The sequence below is a fragment of the Ricinus communis genome, chromosome 5 (assembly GCF_019578655.1).
Source record: "Ricinus communis isolate WT05 ecotype wild-type chromosome 5, ASM1957865v1, whole genome shotgun sequence".
NCBI classification, from domain to species: domain Eukaryota; kingdom Viridiplantae; phylum Streptophyta; class Magnoliopsida; order Malpighiales; family Euphorbiaceae; genus Ricinus; species Ricinus communis.
Genome location: NC_063260.1, coordinates 26,274,137 through 26,293,622, shown reverse-complemented (window position 1 = coordinate 26,293,622; position 19,486 = coordinate 26,274,137). Strand labels below are relative to the sequence as shown.

The 19,486-nt window shown below is 38.5% G+C and overlaps 3 protein-coding genes and 1 pseudogene across 5 annotated transcripts; 1 reads left to right on the top strand and 3 right to left on the bottom strand.

Annotated features, from left to right (window-relative positions):
- Positions 1-9,715: 9,715 nt before the first annotated feature.
- Positions 9,716-11,494, top strand: LOC8287752 (probable WRKY transcription factor 41). The gene is made up of 3 exons (XM_002509895.4): positions 9,716-10,241; positions 10,323-10,451; positions 10,763-11,494. Exons 1-3 carry the CDS (start codon positions 9,925-9,927, stop codon positions 11,331-11,333), a joined length of 1,017 nt encoding a protein of 338 aa, XP_002509941.1. The 5' UTR covers positions 9,716-9,924; the 3' UTR covers positions 11,334-11,494.
- Positions 11,495-11,584: 90 nt separating this feature from the next.
- On the bottom strand, positions 11,585-13,711 carry LOC8287751. 3 transcript variants are annotated; one of them, XM_015716351.3, is made up of 4 exons: positions 13,148-13,711; positions 12,426-12,443; positions 12,137-12,330; positions 11,585-11,921 (listed from the first exon to the last, which is right to left on the bottom strand). In XM_015716351.3, exons 1-3 carry the CDS (start codon positions 13,518-13,520, stop codon positions 12,137-12,139), a joined length of 585 nt encoding a protein of 194 aa, XP_015571837.1. In that variant the 5' UTR covers positions 13,521-13,711; the 3' UTR covers positions 11,585-11,921. The 3 variants fall into 3 exon arrangements, with proteins under 3 accessions (XP_015571837.1, XP_015571831.1, XP_015571822.1); XM_015716345.3 differs by having other exon boundaries at positions 11,585-11,925; positions 13,148-13,710; XM_015716336.3 differs by having other exon boundaries at positions 11,585-11,935; positions 13,148-13,706.
- Positions 13,712-14,292: 581 nt separating this feature from the next.
- Positions 14,293-16,525, bottom strand: LOC8287750 (annotated as a pseudogene).
- A 228-nt stretch (positions 16,526-16,753) lies between these two features.
- LOC8287749 (putative anthocyanidin reductase) lies at positions 16,754-18,799 on the bottom strand. The gene is made up of 6 exons (XM_002509892.4): positions 18,783-18,799; positions 18,480-18,648; positions 18,226-18,395; positions 17,727-17,939; positions 17,247-17,632; positions 16,754-17,100 (listed from the first exon to the last, which is right to left on the bottom strand). Exons 2-6 carry the CDS (start codon positions 18,592-18,594, stop codon positions 16,953-16,955), a joined length of 1,032 nt encoding a protein of 343 aa, XP_002509938.2. The 5' UTR covers positions 18,595-18,648; positions 18,783-18,799; the 3' UTR covers positions 16,754-16,952.
- Positions 18,800-19,486: the final 687 nt, after the last annotated feature.

The window sequence follows — 19,486 nt, the reverse complement described above, 5'->3', positions numbered from 1 at the left end:
TAGATATTAATCTGTGATGATTATTGATATGAATTCTGAGATTACAAGTGTAAGAATGAGCATAATATATACAGATCAAATGGTCTTATTGCTATGCTACTAGATTCTGATCCCTACATTAACGTTTCATTTCTATTCTGAGGTTGGTAGAAGTGACCTTTCTTCCATAGGGAAGAAAGGTTGCTCCTGACTTCAGCTTTCTGGCCTGTGATGACAGAAGCTGAGTCCTTGACTGTTGTCTTTGATCTGTTAAATTTTGCCATGATCTCCTGTGTTTTCCTTTTGATCTTCAACACTCCCCCTCAAGATGGGTTCGAATAGGTTAATCGATCCCATCTTGCTGAGAAGGTTCTTATGGTCAGATTTATTCAGAGCTTTCGTGAGAATATCTGCCAATTGTTCATTGCTTCTAACGAACGAGGTTTCAATTTCTCCAGCCTGAACCTTTTCTCTTATAAAGTGACAATCTACTTCGATATGCTTGGTGTGCTCATGGAAGACGGGGTTTGAAGGAATATGTCTTGTTGCTTGATTGTCGCAATACATCTTTATTGGACCTCTGGTCTTAATTCCCATATCTGTAAGTACTTTCTTAATCCATCTTAGTTGTGATTCTGATTTGTTTCTTGCTTTTCCAAGTTACTAGGTTGCCACCCACAAATGTACAAAAACCAGAGGTTGATTTTCTGTCACAACTTCCGGTCCAATCTGTATCAGAAAAACCAATGGTATCATTTGAACTGTTATTTTTCATCCAAATTCCTTGACCAGGAGTGCTTTTAAGATACCTTAAAATCCTATTGATGGCATCTAAGTGGCTAGTGCGAGAGGGGCATGCATGAACTGACTTACCATGCTTACAGCATAGGTGATGTCAGGTCTGGTTATAGTGAGATAGATTAGTTTCCCTACTAATCGTTGATAGTACCCTACATTGTCTAAAGGATTGCCATCTTCAAGATTAAGTTTAACTTTAGTTTCCATTGGTGTATCTACAGGTTTTACTCCTAGTTTTCCTGTTTCTTTTAATAAATCAAGGACGTACTTCCTTTGGAATAGAAATAGGCCTTTATGAGATTTGGCTATTTCTATTCCGAGAAAGTAGGATAGGTGCTCGAGATCTTTGATGTCAGATTCCTCTTTTAATTTTTGTTTCACTTCCTCAATTTCTTCATTATTGTTACCTGTTATGATGATGTCATCAACATAAATAAGAATAATGATGGTGCATGCGTGAGTATGTTTGACAAACATAGAAGAATCAGATGCACATTTAACGAAATTAAGTTTTAAAAGAAAATGGCTTAGCTTGGCATACCATGCTCTTGGAGAATGCTTCAATCCATAGATGGCCTTTTTTAGCTTACATACTAGGGATTGGTCATTTGTAGGTTCATAACCTGGAGGTAAAGTCATGTATACCTCTTCGAGAGAGACCCTTGGAGGAATGCGTTTTTTACATCTATTTGACATAGGCTCCATCCTGAGTTAGTAGCAACAGACAATAAAATGCGAACTGTGCTCATTTTTGCTACTGGTTCAAAGGTTTCCTAATATTCTACCCCATATGTTTGAGTGAACCCCTTTGCTACCAGTCTGGCCTTGTATGGCTCAACCGACCCATCATGTTTACATTTAATTTTATACACCCATTTGCACCCAACAGGTTTTTTATTCTGTGGTAGTGAGATTAATTCCCAGGTGTCATTTTTTTCAAGAGCCTGAAGCTCCTCCTTCATAGTTTGACACCATTTAGGATCGGTGTTAGCTTCATAGAAGGAAGATGGCTCAGTATGAGAAATTAGTTTATCTAGATAGGTCCTATATGAATTGGATATGCTATGGTAGCTCACGAAATTTTGAATAGGATACGTCACCTTGTGGGACACATAGTCCCTTAGTCTGACCAGTGGTCTGGTAGGTCTAGATGATCTTCATGGGGCGACTTCTTCAACTGGTGATCTATCTCCCCCTGAAGAAGTGGCCTCGAGAATGATACTGGCTCCCCCGGAAGGGTTGGCCTCCGGATTTGCTGCGGAAGCTGTCTCCTCAATGGATGGAGGAGAGAGAGAGCAGAACTGTCAAGAGAGGAAGGGTTATCCGGAAATAACAAGAAAGGCCTACGAGTGGGATGAGGGTTAGTAGAATAAGGTGTGTATTCATCGAAAGTCACATCCCTAGAGATATAGGTCTTGTGTGTGCACGGGTCATAACACTTATACCCATTTTTTCCAGAAGAGTATCCTAAGAAAACTGTTTTGACAGAGCTTGAATCCAGTTTATGAGAACGTTTAACATGAACAAAGGCTGTGCAGCCAAAAACTCTAATGTGCCCTAGTTCAATTTTCCTACCCTTGAGAATTTCAAAAGGACTAAGATTTTTGAGTTTTGGACTAGGTAGGCGATTAATGAGATAGGCAGCAGTTTGGAGAGCATCAGACCAAAATACTTGAGGTACATTATTTTGAAAAAGTAAGAACTATTGACTTCAAGAAGACGACGATTTTTTCTTTCACAAACTCCATTTTGCTCGGGAGTGTAAATGTAGGTAGTTTGGTGCAAGATGCCTGTAGTGGAAAAGAGATCTGAAAATTGTTTATTGATATATTTAGTGTCGTTATCGGATCTGAAGGTTTTAATGTCGGCATTATACTGGTTTTGAATGAAGTTGAAAAAATTTTGAAAATAAGAAAAGACTTCATTTTCTCCTTTTAACAAATAGACCCAAGTGATGCGAGAGAAATCATTAATAAAGGTGACAAAGTAATGAAAATGATTGTAGGAGATACAGGGGGCAGGTCCCCAAACATCAGAGTGAATTAAATCAAATATTTTTGTTGAGATGATAGAGGACACAGGAAAAGGTAATCTAGTATGCTTTAAAAATTTGTAAGTGTCACAACAACCAGAATCTATTTTAAGACAAAATAATTGATTTAAAACTTTATCAGCCGGATGCCCAAATCGCCTATGAAGTAATATGCTGTGGTTGAGAGATTTGGAGGAGATAAGACACTGATTGGTAGGGTCAGTAAGGTAGTATAATCCATTTTTAAGGTATCCCTCACCAATCGTCTTCCCGGTGTTGCGATCCTGAAATATTACAGAAGATGGTGAGAAAATTATATTACAATTTAAAGTGCGAGTTATTTTACCAACAGATAATAAATTAGACGTAAAATTAGATAATAAAAGAATGTTATGAATTGGATTAGTATTATAAAACAAATTTGAGGAGCCAAAACCAGAGATTTCAACTCGACTTCTATTTGCAACGATCACATGTTGAGAATCTGTAGGGACAAAATTGTGTAATTTTGTCGGATCCCAAGTCATGTGATCGGTTGCACCAGAGTCAATAATCTATTTAGAAGATTTTTTATAATTTTGAGATATTAAACCTGTCCCACGGGACTGTTGAAGTTGTAAAATAGACTGGAGTTGAGACAAAATTTGAGAAATTTGATAATTTTCTGGTGGGCCGGACTCGGGTCGGGTTGGCGGGTTGGGCCTGAACTGATTGGCCCTGTGAGGTCATTGGTTGGCCGGATCGAGATGGGTTAGGCCCTGGCTCTGGATTGGCCCATGCAGTACAATTGGGCTGGGCTAACAACCCGGTACCGAGTCGGGCATAGGTAGCAGAGTCGGGTCGGGTAGAATTAAAAGATGCCGATCTGTTTTCTACGTCCGACCCGCTGAACGCATCATAACCCTTAGGATTAGACACGTTCAGCATGCCCATGCCGCCAAATTTTGCCTCTCTCAGTATCTCCTTTCGCCCTCATTCTCACCCACCGGTGAGTGTCGGTAGAAGGTGGGTGGTGATGCCAGCAGCGCATGGAAGAGTAACCTTGCTTCTTGCAATAGTCACATCTCTCGACGCTGTTAGGCGTCCCTCGCACCCGAGCCGACTCTCGCGAGTGAGAGACGAAGGCCCTGTTTTCTGTGTTGCTTTGATTCGTTATTGCTCCTATAGTAGCACGCTGGTCTCCTCTTGTTGAACAAGGCGATGACCGCCGAGGCCTGGAGAGTTTGTTGGACAATAAAACTTGTGACCTAACTGCTTCGTAGCTCGAATCGAGCCCGCCCAGGTAAGTAAACACCAAGTCCTGCTCTGCTCTCTGCCTTATTTCTTCGGGGTCTGTAGTAGGTGGGAGGTAGCTCTGTAGCTCCTCCCACCGAGTCAATACTCGGTCACAGAACTCGCCTCCGGACCGAGTTCTCTATTTTACTTACGCTAATTCCTGTTTCAAATTGAATATATGCGCATAGTTTTGCTCTTGTCCATATAATTTTTTCAATTTCTCCTATATTGCCTGTGATGATGCCAACAACATGCATAACCTGGCAATCTGAGGCTCAATCGTGTTGGTCAGAAGCGACATGACCATATGGTCAGTCGTCTGCCAATCTTCGATTTCCTCAATCTCTTCTTTTGTTGGTTGATTGGGGTTGATTAGTTGTGGCTTCTTTCGGGTCCCTGTGATGAACCCTAATTCTTTTCTTCCACTGTACTGCTCTCGACCATTGGAAATAATTTTGATTGCCTGTTAATGTGATGTTGGTGAGTTTGGTAAGATCATTTTGAGACATGATGAGAAATTTGATTGGTTGGGTTTTTTATTGTTTGGGTAGATGATGACATGATCACTCCTGCTCTGATACCATGTAGAAATTATGAAAATAATGTTGGATATTAATCTGTGATGTTTATTGATATGAATTCTGAGATTACAAGTGTAAGAATGAGCATAATATATACATATTGAGTTCAAATGGTCTTATTGCTATGCTACTAGATTCTGATCCCTACATTAACGTTCCATTCCTATTCTGAGGTTGGTAGAAGTGTATGGAAGAAAGGTTGCTCTTGACTTCAGCTTTCTGGCCTGTGATAGGTAGCAGAGTCGGGCATAGGTAGCAGAGTCGGGTCGGGTAGAATTAAAAGATGCCGATCTGTTTTCTACGTCCGACCCGCTGAACGCATCATAACCCTTAGGATTAGACACGTTCAGCATGCCCATGCCGCCAAATTTTGCCTCTCTTCCCGTATCTCCTTTCGCCCCTCATTCTCACTACCGAGTGCTCGGTACCAAGGTGTGGTGGTGATGCCGGCAAGCATGGAAGAGTAACCTTGCTTCTTGCAATAGTCACATCTCTCGACTGTTAGGCCCTCGCACCGGCCGACTCTCGCGAGTGAGACGAAGGCCCTGTTTTCTGTGTTGCTTTGATTCGTTATTGCTCCTATAGTAGCACGCCCGGTCTCCTCTTGTTGAACAAGGGCGATGACCGCGTCAGTACGGAGAGTTTGTTGGACAATAAAACTTGTGACCTAATCGCTTGTGAGGCTCGAATCGAGCCCGCCCGGTAAGTAAACACCAAGTCCCGCTCGCTCTCGCCTTATTTCTTGGGTTCAGAGTAGTGGGAGGTAGCTCATGGCCTCCCACCGAGTCAATACCTCGGTCGCGTAACTCGCTCTGGACCGAGTTCTCTATTTTACTTACGCTAATTCCTGTTTCAAATTGAATATATGCGCATAGTTTTGCTCTTGTCCATATAATTTTTTCAATTTCTCCTATATTGCCTGTGATGATGCCAACAACATGCATAACTGGCAATCCTGAGGCTCAATCGTGTTGGTCGGAAGCGACATGACCATATGGTCAGTCGTCTGCCAATCTTCGATTTCCTCAATCTCTTCTTTTGTTGGTTGATTGGGGTTGATTAGTTGTGGCTTCTTTCGGGTCCCTGTGATGAACCCTAATTCTTTTCTTCCACTGTACTGCTCTCGACCATTGGAAATAATTTTGATTGCCTGTTAATGTGATGTTGGTGAGTTTGGTAAGATCATTTTGAGACATGATGAGAAATTTGATTGGTTGGGTTTTTTATTGTTTGGGTAGATGATGACATGATCACTCCTGCTCTGATACCATGTAGAAATTATGAAAATAATGTTGGATATTAATCTGTGATGTTTATTGATATGAATTCTGAGATTACAAGTGTAAGAATGAGCATAATATATACATATTAAGTTCAAATGGTCTTATTGCTATGCTACTAGATTCTGATCCCTACATTAACGTTCCATTCCTATTCTGAGGTTGGTAGAAGTGTATGGAAGAAAGGTTGCTCTTGACTTCAGCTTTCTGGCCTGTGATAGGTAGCAGAGTCGGGCATAGGTAGCAGAGTCGGGTCGGGTAGAATTAAAAGATGCCGATCTTTACGTCACCACCAACGCATCATAACCCTTAGGATTAGACACGTTCAGCATGCCCATGCCGCCAAATTTTGCCTCTCTTCTGTATCTCCTTTCGCTCCCTCATTCTCATCGGCTGAGTGTCGGCCGAAGGTGTGGGTGGTGATGCCAGCAGCGCATGGAAGAGTAACCTTGCTTCTTGCAATAGTCACATCTCTCGACGCTGTTAGGCGTCCCTCGCACCCGAGCCGACTCTCGCGAGTGAGAGACGAAGGCCCTGTTTTCTGTGTTGCTTTGATTCGTTATTGCTCCTATAGTAGCACGCCTGGTCTCCTCTTGTTGAACAAGGGCGATGACCGCGTCGAGGCTGGAGAGTTTGTTGGACAATAAAACTTGTGACCTAACTGCTTCGTAGCTCGAATCGAGCCCGCCCAGGTAAGTAAACACCAAGTCCTGCTCTGCTCTCTGCCTTATTTCTTCGGGGTCTGTAGTAGGTGGGAGGTAGCTCTGTAGCTCCTCCCACCGAGTCAATACCTCGGTCGCGTAACTCGCTCTGGACCGAGTTCTCTATTTTACTTACGCTAATTCCTGTTTCAAATTGAATATATGCGCATAGTTTTGCTCTTGTCCATATAATTTTTTCAATTTCTCCTATATTGCCTGTGATGATGCCAACAACATGCATAACCTGGCAATCTGAGGCTCAATCGTGTTGGTCAGAAGCGACATGACCATATGGTCAGTCGTCTGCCAATCTTCGATTTCCTCAATCTCTTCTTTTGTTGGTTGATTGGGGTTGATTAGTTGTGGCTTCTTTCGGGTCCCTGTGATGAACCCTAATTCTTTTCTTCCAACATCGCTCTCGACCATTGGAAATAATTTTGATTGCCTGTTAATGTGATGTTGGTGAGTTTGGTAAGATCATTTTGAGACATGATGAGAAATTTGATTGGTTGGGTTTTTTATTGTTTGGGTAGATGATGACATGATCACTCCTGCCTGCGATACCATGTAGAAATTATGAAAATAATGTTGGATATTAATCATGATGTTTATTGATATGAATTCGGGATTACAAGTGTAAGAATGAGCATAATATATACATATTGAGTTCAAATGGTCTTATTGCTATGCTACTAGATTCTGATCCCTACATTAACGTTCCATTCCTATTCTGAGGTTGGTAGAAGTGTATGGAAGAAAGGTTGCTCTTGACTTCAGCTTTCTGGCCTGTGATAGGTAGCAGAGTCGGGCATAGGTAGCAGAGTCGGGTCGGGTAGAATTAAAAGATGCCGATCTGTTTTCTACGTCCGACCCGCTGAACGCATCATAACCCTTAGGATTAGACACGTTCAGCATGCCCATGCCGCCAAATTTTGCCTCTCTTCTGTATCTCCTTTCGCTCCCTCATTCTCATCGGCTGAGTGTCGGCCGAAGGTGTGGGTGGTGATGCCAGCAGCGCATGGAAGAGTAACCTTGCTTCTTGCAATAGTCACATCTCTCGATACTTAGGCGTCCTCGACCGAGCCGACTCTCGCGAGTGAGAGACGAAGGCCCTGTTTTCTGTGTTGCTTTGATTCGTTATTGCTCCTATAGTAGCACGCCTGGTCTCCTCTTGTTGAACAAGGGCGATGACCGCGTCGAGGCTGGAGAGTTTGTTGGACAATAAAACTTGTGACCTAACTGCTTCGTAGCTCGAATCGAGCCCGCCCAGGTAAGTAAACACCAAGTCCTGCTCTGCTCTCTGCCTTATTTCTTCGGGGTCTGTAGTAGGTGGGAGGTAGCTCTGTAGCTCCTCCCACCGAGTCAATACCTCGGTCGCGTAACTCGCTCTGGACCGAGTTCTCTATTTTACTTACGCTAATTCCCTGTTTCAAATTGAATATATGCATAGTTTTGCTCTTGTCCATATAATTTTTTCAATTTCTCCTATATTACTGTGATGATGCCAACAACATGCATAACCTGGCAATCTGAGGCTCAATCGTGTTGGTCAGAAGCGACATGACCATATGGTCAGTCGTCTGCCAATCTTCGATTTCCTCAATCTCTTCTTTTGTTGGTTGATTGGGGTTGATTAGTTGTGGCTTCTTTCGGGTCCCTGTGATGAACCCTAATTCTTTTCTTCCACTGTACTGCTCTCGACCATTGGAAATAATTTTGATTGCCTGTTAATGTGATGTTGGTGAGTTTGGTAAGATCATTTTGAGACATGATGAGAAATTTGATTGGTTGGGTTTTTTATTGTTTGGGTAGATGATGACATGATCACTCCTGCTCTGATACCATGTAGAAATTATGAAAATAATGTTGGATATTAATCTGTGATGTTTATTGATATGAATTCTGAGATTACAAGTGTAAGAATGAGCATAATATATACATATTGAGTTCAAATGGTCTTATTGCTATGCTACTAGATTCTGATCCCTACATTAACGTTCCATTCCTATTCTGAGGTTGGTAGAAGTGTATGGAAGAAAGGTTGCTCTTGACTTCAGCTTTCTGGCCTGTGATGACAGAAACTGAGGCCTTGACCAGCAGTCCTTGATTGTTGTCTTTGATATGTTGGATTTTGCCATGATCTCCTGTGTTTTCCTTTTGATCTTCAACAGATACTTGGGAGCTTTAGATGTTTCAGAATTGCAAGTATTTATTTTGGTTTGATTGGGGTGGATTAAAATCTGCCTGGCTTAACCAAAGCTTAAAACTCAAAGTGGTTGAGACTAAATTTAGCAGATATGGCAATTCTCTCTGCTTGTAACGTTAATCATTTGCTATTTCTTCCATGTGATTTGTCTTTCATGGGGTCTAGTGATACACACATGCATATCTTAATTTATACTTGGTTAATACCCACCAAGCTCCAAAAATGTGACCTTAACTTTAAAAAAGAAAAATAGATCAACTCATTAAAAAAAAAAAAAACTCATTATTAATTATAAGTGGGTTTCCTTAAAAGAACTCAAAATTAGATTCTCGAAAATTAAACATCATATTTTTCTTTTAGGAAAAAGGGTTTTCTTTTAAATAATTAAGACAATTAAATTACTAACAACCCTCAATTAAAACCCCACAAAGCATTATCCAGAAGTGGTGATTAAAAGGGAATTGACCAGTTTTAAACAGTGCTAATAGATCAGTAGAAGTATTAATTAAGTCGGGAGCAAACGCGCAATGAGGTTTGAATTTTCTTGGTCTACTCTTTACCTTACTTTTACTCTTATTCTTGAACTTTGACCTTCTACTTTTCTTATATAATTTCCTCCTCAAAGTCTCAATCCCAATCATTCCTTGTCTTAAACCACAAATCCTTTTTTCTGTTACTTTTGAAGTATTTGAAGGGAGAATTGGTCAGCACTCTTCACTTGGACCTCCATACTCTCCTCTCTCTAATATTTTCATGTATGACCATAGACTAGTCTAAGCTGAAAAACTCGTTTTCTCAGTCAAACTTCAAACTTTTTTTATATTCTTTATCACAAGTATGTATATATATCTTCTCTTCTCCTTTCATTTTCCAAATCAACCCAACAATTCATACCTTAAACTCTCTCCTTATTCTGCGTTTCTTCTCTTGCTTATTAACCAACATATAACGTTTGAAGTTAAGTATATATATGCTATGTGCTTGTTGATGAAGTAGTAATAGTAACAACTTCTTCTATCGTACCAAGGAAAAGGATAGTTCAGTGACCGATAAGATTGAAGTATATAGAAATATGGAGAGTGGTTTGAGCTGGGAGCAGCACACTTTGGTAAGAGAGCTAATCCAAGGAATGGAGCTAGCAAAACAGTTAAGGGTGCATCTGAATTCAGCATCATCAGTTGAAACTAGGGACTCGTTAATTCAGAGGATTTTATCTTCTTATGAGAAGTCTCTCTTGATTCTTAACTGGAGTGGTTCTCTGATTCAGCAACAAAATGCTGGCGGTGTTAGTGTTGCACCTGCTACTGTTCCAGAGTCTCCTATATCCATGAATGGGAGTCCTGGAAGTGATGATTTTGACGGTGCTCATAATGATGCCTCAAAGAAAAGGTGAGGTTATGAAGGGTATGGCCCTATGGTTGGTTGTAATTCTTGGACTATGGCTAACTTAGTAGTACAATGCTTTTGCAGAAAGACAATGCCGAGATGGACTGATCAAGTTAGAGTGAGCTCTGAGAATGGACTTGAAGGACCTCATGATGATGGCTATAGCTGGAGAAAATATGGGCAGAAAGATATTCTTGGAGCCAAATATCCCAGGTTATAATACTTTCTTGTTACAATCTACTTTGTTGCAATAATTTAGAAAGTAAGATTTTTCGGGTAATTGGATGGAAACTTCTACCGATAGAAATTCCCGTGTAACTACTGCGCCACACCTGCCTAGTTTTTAAATTTATTGTATTTATTTTGGTGCTATTGTCATGTAGCAAATAACATGACAATGAGAGTCAGACATACGTTATCCGTCCAATTGATCAGTCACATTTTAGCACACAAGTCCACATAGAAATGCGGCTTCAATATTCAAACATCTGAAAATCTTACAAGAAACTGCTGTTTTTGTACAGAAGCTATTACAGGTGCACCTATAGAAACACGCAGAACTGCTGGGCTACAAAACAAGTTCAAAGATCAGACGAAGATCCCACCATATTCGAGGTCACATACCGAGGAATACACACTTGTTCTCATGGCCAACAATCAGTTCCAACACCAGCATCTCCAGAAAAACAAGAGCAGAAGCAAAATAATAGCAATAACAGAAATCAACAGCAACCGCAAGAAACCCTCTTTAACTTTCAAAAGAATCTGAGGGTTAATACTGAGGACTTGGACAATAAAAACTCGGCATTTCCCTTTTCTTTTCCTCCAACATATGAAAGCATGGGAGCTGCATCAAGCTCTCCATCTTTCATGTCTCCAGCTACACCTGAACCAAACTACTATTCTATTTCACCATTTCAGATGAACAATTTTTCAGGGCTTCAAAATTTGCACCATTCTGAATCCGATTTCACCGAGATAATTTCCACCAACACCTCAGCTACCAATTCTCCAATTGTGGAGCCAAATTTCTCACTTCAGCCATTCGAATTGGATCCAAACTTTCCATTTGACACACCAGGATTTTTCTCTTAGCCCATTTTGTGACACTGAAAGCTTTTGGCTAGTAGTTACTGCAGAAGTCTAGCTTTTATCACAATTCAGGAGAGGACGCATGTAAAACAGATTAGTTACAACATTATTGTGAAATTTTGAAGTTTTCTAATAAATAACAAAAGTAACTTTGTCGTTATTTATATCAGTCATTACAGAAACTTAGATAATCCAATCTCCCATTGCAGACGATTAAAAAAAAATTGAGAGCAAGTTCAACAGTACGCATAAGCTGCACAGAAGAATTTACTAATTCACATTTTTTCTGTCATAGGTGTATCATCAAATAAAAGTTCACACTTAAAAAACTAACATTCTCTCTTATGAACATAAGGGGAAAATGAAAAGTTAGAAAAGAAGAGGATAAAGAGGTTGCCCTTGCCATGAATAAACAAGTACGACGGGGCAAAGAAATAAAAATTACACAATTCAAAGTTGAAATGGGCATTATGGCGTTTACCACAACGCTGCTGTTGAAAATAACCAACGCCAAGAAGAACAAAAGGCCGTGGGCACATATAATTCCTGACAACAATCCAATATCGCAAGCACTTGGGAAGGTGGGACTGCCTGCCTGTATAATTCTGGTCAATAATTGATGACACTCAGGACGAGAACACAAGAAAAGATAAAATAAAGTAAAAGCAGGAAGGATAGACCATCCAAAATCTATTCAAATAAATAAAAGAAAGCGTAAACATAATCTGCTGACTAAAGAATAAGTAATGACTGCTTAAAAAAAAGTAATGGGAATGGAAATGAATAGATAAGCTTGCCTCCTTTACCTAAGCAGAAGAATTCTTTTCCTCTTTGATTGCAGGAACAGAATCTGCTGTTCTGCTTTGAGTATCTCTTGTATTATTCCTAAGGGCTTGTCTCAGTCCCAATACAATGAACAAATTGGTTAGGGTGAGAAGGGACTCAGCACTCCCATGTAACCAATCCACATTAGACAAGGAAGTTCCATAATGCACCTTTGCTGTCTCAATCACGAAAGAGTCGTCTCAGTTGAATGTTAGGCGCTGTTGTAAACATTATTAGATAAAAGAAATCTTGCTCAATGGGAGGAATTACCATAAATTCCAGCTGGGACTGCTCAGTGGATGTGGAAGCATTAAGAATGACCAGAAAGAATGTCAATATAGTTAAAACAAAGCTGGGAGACAAAAAAAAATCCAACAATTGCAGGGACATGCAATAAGAACTGTAATTGTTAGCCAAAATATTGACACAGAAAGCAGAAGTGTAGTAAAACTAATACAACACTGTATTATATTAATTCTCAAATTTCAATCCTACTATATTACAACAGGCAATCTCTTCCTTTTGAGGAAGTCATGTGGAGAGTAGTGGACTTATCATTCAGAAGATGTAGCCCAAAATTGCTCGGATTGGAGGATAAGAATCCATATAGCCAACCCCAACTAGCTTCAGACTAAGGCTTAGTTGAGTTGAGTTAGGTTCATCAAATTTCCTGTATGTCTCTTCCTATCTAACTAACAAAGGGTGTGGAGCTAAATCTTTCTGACTTCATGGGGCCTAGAAATAAGCAGTCAAGAAAAAAGAACCCACTACCCGAGGACCAATGAGGGCTATAGTATCCTTTTCTTAAACCATTTACGATGGAAGTTGTAAAATTTGATGCTAATGCACATCATATATGCACTGATGGTAATGGTGATGATTATTAGGACTATTTGGGTTTCATCCACCAAATTAATGCATCATTAATTTTCAAATCTTTAAATCACCCAAAACAGCATAAAAAGAAATGAGACACAGACAAAGAAACTCACTGGTAGCCCCCACAAATGCAAGCAAGAAGTAGAAACCAAAGAGAGTAAGCTTAGGAGCAGTCTTGGATTTAGTGATGAAGTACAAGAAACCAATATAAGGAAACAAAGAAAATGCAAAAAGCTGTGAAGCGATGCTTTGTGAATCAATATTAGGTGCCCATGGATCGACTGGAAGCAAAGACACACCACATATAATCCCTTCTCTCTTCTTTCGACTAATAATTCTTGATTCTTTCAAGAACCTGAAATCTTTGCCTATTCTGAAAGATGAATCTTTATGATGATTCTGCAAGAAATAAGGAGAACCCAAGTAGGAAATAGGGAATAGCGAACTGGGTATTTTGCAATGGGGTTGCAAAGAAAAGATCGACATTGTTAGGGAGTCGTTTACGATGCAGGCATGGATAGAAAATCTAATTTGTTGGTGGAGAACTGAGATTCCATACCGTTGTAATGGGTTGGATGGCACTGGCAGAGAAGTAGATTGGATTCTCAGGGCCGCTTTTTTCGGGCCAATTGTGGGCTAGCATCTTACAGACCATTACATCCGAGGCCCCCCACCCACCCCCAGACAATGACGACGAACTTGATTTCAGGCCGCTAATTTTATTGACACCAGAATGTACAAAATACCGCTAATTTAAATTTATTTGAATATTAAAAATTAATATTTATTAAATTTATTTTATTTAATTAATAGATATTCTATATGTTTATAATTTTTTCAAAATATAAATCTATTTAATTTTTTAAGCAGAAGTTATGGGGACATTTGTTAAAATAGTTAAAATTAAATTTATTTGAATTACAAATTTATGAGAGGTATTTAATCCTTTATCCAAATTAGAATCATAAATTGACATGGCATATATTTCAATTATTTAAATAAGAAATATAATAATTCTTAATTTCAAGAAATTGATGTGGTGCCGTTAATTATGATATTTATATTTAAAATTATTTCATACGCTAATCATAATGGACTTAATAATATTATAGAATGAGACTTTGTTGGACCTTAAAGTGAATATTGTATAATATTTGCAGAGGAGGAATAATTATTTGGTAATTGTGCGAATTACAAACAAAAGTATTGGGCATGAGAAATAAATTGCATATCTCAATTGCATTGGGTTCTCAAATTATATAAACCACAAAATCTGAATCAAATCAGATTACAATAGGGCAAAAGGTAATGAGAAGATTGTGGCTATTCCTTGGTACTGACTCGTATTCCTTTGTCAAAAGCTCTCAATTTCAACGCCACATATATATCCCAGAAAGAAATAGATTGTGGCTGTTACCAACTTCGAGCAAGATTTGGGAGACAATTTTAATTTGTCAGTTCTTTGCTGTCTTTGATCTCCAACAGAAGCCTACTTGGTTCAATATATATATATATATCAAAAAATTAAACAATTACGGGAATGCAAACATTAATTTCCTAGCTACTTTCTTTTTAAATCGCATCATCATAAGGAAATAAAGTGGAATCTAACCACTAGTTCCCAGCAACGAAATTTGAAACAGTAAAATTATAAGCATCATAATCATCCATAACATGGTACCCTGTCCAATTTAATCGATTGTCTGTTCCAGAACCAGGTCCATTATTATCCAACTCCTCATAATACAAATTATCCAGATTTTCTTCCTCATCATTAGACCAGTGAGTTCACCCAGCTGGGTCAATAAACCCATCGATAAAACAACCAAGAATCACTGTCCTCGAGTACTCGGTCCATGGCCTCCCTAGATAACTTTTAGCACTAGTGGAAACTGAGTACGAAACATCTTCAGCCACTACCGAGCAATTCTGTATCGAAATTCTGGTGTTCTGATCGGAGGTTTCTCGAGATTGGGCAGTGATGACTGTGAATTGGCCAGGCATTGGCATTCTCGAGATAAGATTACATCCTTGGAAGATCACGGCAGCATTGCCAAATATGTAATCTACAGTACCTGCTACGTCACATTCTCTCTAAAATTGTCGAAATGAGTGCACGTATAACGTGTCTTGGTACCCGTTAATCTTGCACTTGTATATTGATGCTAAGTCTGCATTTACGCGAAGGGCAACTGCTTGGCGCTTCTCTGGTCCTGCTCTATTCTCAACTGTCATGTCCCTGGCCAAAAAACCATCACCAGCCACAGCTTCAGTAACAATAGTGTGAATGAAATTCATGTTAGAATGCTGTTGTAGATATCATAAACGCCCAAAATTTGAAGATAGAATATAACCCAATTAGTGGTCTGTTCTCAATCAGTCAAGCCTCTGCCGTTACGAGGCAATAATCGACCATTAGGCTACTAATTCAACGTCGCATAACTCTGCTATAGACATAGTCTAAAGGTATATTATGGCCTTACCAAGAGTTGCAGACCTGAAAGTTGTCCAACCATCACCTACACTTCTGCTGCCAGTGATGAATGTGACATCACTTCCATCTTCTATCAGAACAATGTTGGGCTTGTTCATGGGGATCTCTACATTCTCCACGTACACTCCTTGTTTAACATAGATTATTATTCTATTCTCACTATTACTTGGAGCAAAGTTTATAGCATCAGTGATTGTACTGAAATTCCCACTTCCATCTACAGCTACATTAAGCACTTGACTGGGATCATATTGATCATCATCACTTTGCAAAATCCTGCGATCTTTCTTCGATATCCACGTTGGAAACCCTAACAGCCGGCGATTTTTGTGACCCTTTCTAGGAACTGGTTTAGGGAGCATTGAAAGAGAGTTACTTACATGCATGTAAGTACTAGTCAACGGGTCAACTAGAACAGTCTTCAATGGACCGGATGCAGAATATAGTCCATCCAAGCAAGTGTTCTTATTTGTGAGTGCTGCACTAAGGTAAGTTCTTGCATCAGCTTGTTTACGAGAATCACCAGCTTGGATTCTTGGAACTGATATTCTCTGTAAGGAAGACGAGGTGATCTGGTGGAGTTGTTGGCATTCTTGAATTGTTCCTCTTTGTTTTTCAATGACATTATTTGACCCACCAGCACTCACGAAGAGATTGGTTGATATTGCAGTCTGGAGGGAGTGGAGCAGATAGGTAGCGTCAATGTTGATAGAGATTGAAAGCTTTAATGAGTCAAAACATGCATCAGGGTTATTGCAAAAGTTTCTCAAAGAAGAGAGATGTGTATCAAGAGAAATAGAAGGTGTGTTCTTGACCGCCGATGTCGAAACGAGGACGGTGGTGATGGGAGAAAGGAGGAGGAGAGATGGAAAGGAGAAATCCATTAGTAGACTTTGGTTTGCTTAAGCCAGCTAAGTTTGAGACGAGGAACATATAGGACTTATGGAACGAAATCACATGGAATTTCGAAACAATATCATACATTATGTATCCACAGATTAATATTTTGGAAGAGACTCTTCTTCGCGTGTTATTATAAATATAAATTAATTAATTTAATTTCTTTTATTTTACGAGCATAATTGTATTTCAAATTTGAGGATAAAATTATTATTTTAAGTGACTTAATTATATTTGAGAAGGAAAATTAAAGCTTCCCACGTATAGAATATAAAAATAAGATAAACTATATGAGTGACTTAATTTAATCGATTTAGTCCAAACCTAATAAAATATAACATCATTTCTTATTAATTCAATGCATTCACCATAAGAATATTAATATAAATATAAATAACAATTTCAATAACATCGCATTCAATGCGACTATTAAAAATTACAGCCTTTCATTATCTTATATGAGCAAACCGCCCATTAATCTTTATATTTTTCTCCCCATCTCAAGGATGGAAGGTCTGACATTTTTACTGCTGGCGAGAGAGGTCTCCTAGACGCCTGCCACATTCCAAGTTCTCATCTAAGATCATCTTCAGATCATACTTGTACACAAAACCCATCTTTGTCAACTTTGACGTATCCAGTTTGATCTCCTTTTGCGGTTCCCCCATGAATCTATAGTGGAATTTTACTTGTATCATTTAACAATATCCACATAACATTAATATATCTTAAACTCTTTGTCATCCATGGCTTAATTTCTAGACTATGAAACAGGAAAAGAACATATAAAATTAAACTTTGGAAAAGAAAGATCTTACCTTTCATCTATTTTGAATTCTGGGTAATGTTTTTCAAAGTAAAGCGCAATATCTCTGCTAGTTGGATTGGCGACCGAGCAAAGGAATCTACCTTTCATTGATGGATTTTCCATGCAAAAGATATGCGCTTCACAAACATCATCAACATGAACAATAGGAATTGAACCCAAAACTTCTTGCAAAAAGCTTAACCCATGATAGTAACCGAATAAATGGCCTGTAATTTGTGAATTGATCACTTGTACACTTAAAGGCACATGAGATAAAATAGTTTCTCCGCCTACTAGCCCACAAGCAAGAGTTACCACTTCCAGTTTGCCGCCATCCTCTTTCTGGTTATACATCAGAACCTCTTTCTCTGCTAGTGTCTTTCCTTTTGTATATTCCTACACAGAAAGAAAAAAAAAATGATCAGGGAGCTGTAGGCTAGACTCTAGATATGGGAGGGGGATAGTAAATGAGGCTGTAGGAAAATTTTACCATTACTCTGTCATTCCCAAAAGAAAATGACAGATTAAGACGGGTCCAACAGGACTCATCCATACAAGATTTAAAGCCATTCCCATCTTCATTCAATGGAGAAGCTGCCAGAACGGTTGCAGTGTAGATTAGACGCTTCACGGTTTTTGACCTGATGCAAGAATCAGCTATGCTCTTCGCTCCGGCCACTGTTGCTTCAACGCTGTCTTTGTACTGTTTTTTAGCATTCAAAGACGTATTTGTACATATTAGTTTAGGAGACACTCCAATAATAATGAAGAGGCATCGAACTTCAATCATTAGAAGGTTTTAAATTCATGATTCTGTTTACTAAGTTGGGGTTTAGAAATATAGCCGGAAAGGATCAATTTCAACCCTCTTATGGATTCTGCAACTAAATTTTGCCGTGCTTTTGTTACAGTATAAAGCTCTATGGTTACAGATATGAACAACCCGACTCAAAACTTTTAATTAGAATGAATTGAAGAGACATAGATACCTGAGAGGATTCAGGATCATGCTGCATAGGAGTAGCAATATGAAAAACAAATTCACAACCACGAATCGCTTGCTCAAAGTCATTGTTATTGTAAATATCAGCTTGAAAAAGAACCAAGTTGGTGTCTGCATTAGGAAGGGACTTGAGAAAGTCTACCTTGGATGTGTCTTCTGCACTCAAATAAGCTATAAACATTAGACATGTGCAAATACACACCAAAAAAGAGAAGATTAAATTAAGAGAGAGAGAGATACCCAAGTTTCTCAAAGTCGCATGGACAGTGTAGCCTCTCTCTAGCAGCTTCTTAACAAGCCATGAACCAACATATCCAGAACCTCCTGTAACACACACTTGAGGGTAACACTTCATCTCTTTTTATCTGTGCTCCTTTTTCCTTCTTCGTCTGCTGGGGAGAGGTGTGTCCTATTTATTTTGCAATAAAAAAGTATTTTGCGTATAAATTATAAAATTTTATAATATGAATCATGATTTAAATAAAAATCTTCCGTACAGCGTTAGAAAAGAGAAACAAATTAGTTTGAATTTAACATTTCTACCAACATCCAAGTCCGGCTCCAGGGATAGCTGGCCTACGCAGCTGTTGCCTCCAAATAAGGGGCCTCATAATTTTATCATATCAATTTAATTAAAAAAATTATACATAAAAATGAAGTGAGTATCAACCTTTTCTTTTTAAATTTAGTTACGTATTATTTAATTTCATTTATTGCATCAAGTTTATTGTGTGAAGTTTTTTCACACAGTGTTGAAATGTTTAAATTTCTCTTTAGTATACTTGAGATAGTCTATTGGTAGATAGGTTGTATTTTAATATTATATTTTTATATATTTAATTATTATTAATAATATTGATTCTTATTAAATTTAAAATTTTATTAAATTAATAAAAATATTAATATTGTAAAATTTTTAATAAGTGTCTTGGAGATATAAATCCTAGTTTACACCTTAAAAATATATTGTCCTTAAAAAGTTAATTCTCAAATTTGTCCAATATCATTAGGCTTCTGTGGTCCAAAGTTACAAGTTAAACAATTGATGACTCTTCTCCACATATCCTTGTAAGCTAATTAAAGCTAAATATACTTTTAAAAATTATATAAAGTTTATTTATTAAACAAACTAAAATTATCGGTCAACTTGAAAAAATAATACTTTCAAGCCTATTTAAAAAACAATGAGTTTTGATGTATAAATAATTGTGTATTTAAAAAGCCTATTTAAGAAATTGTGTATTTGT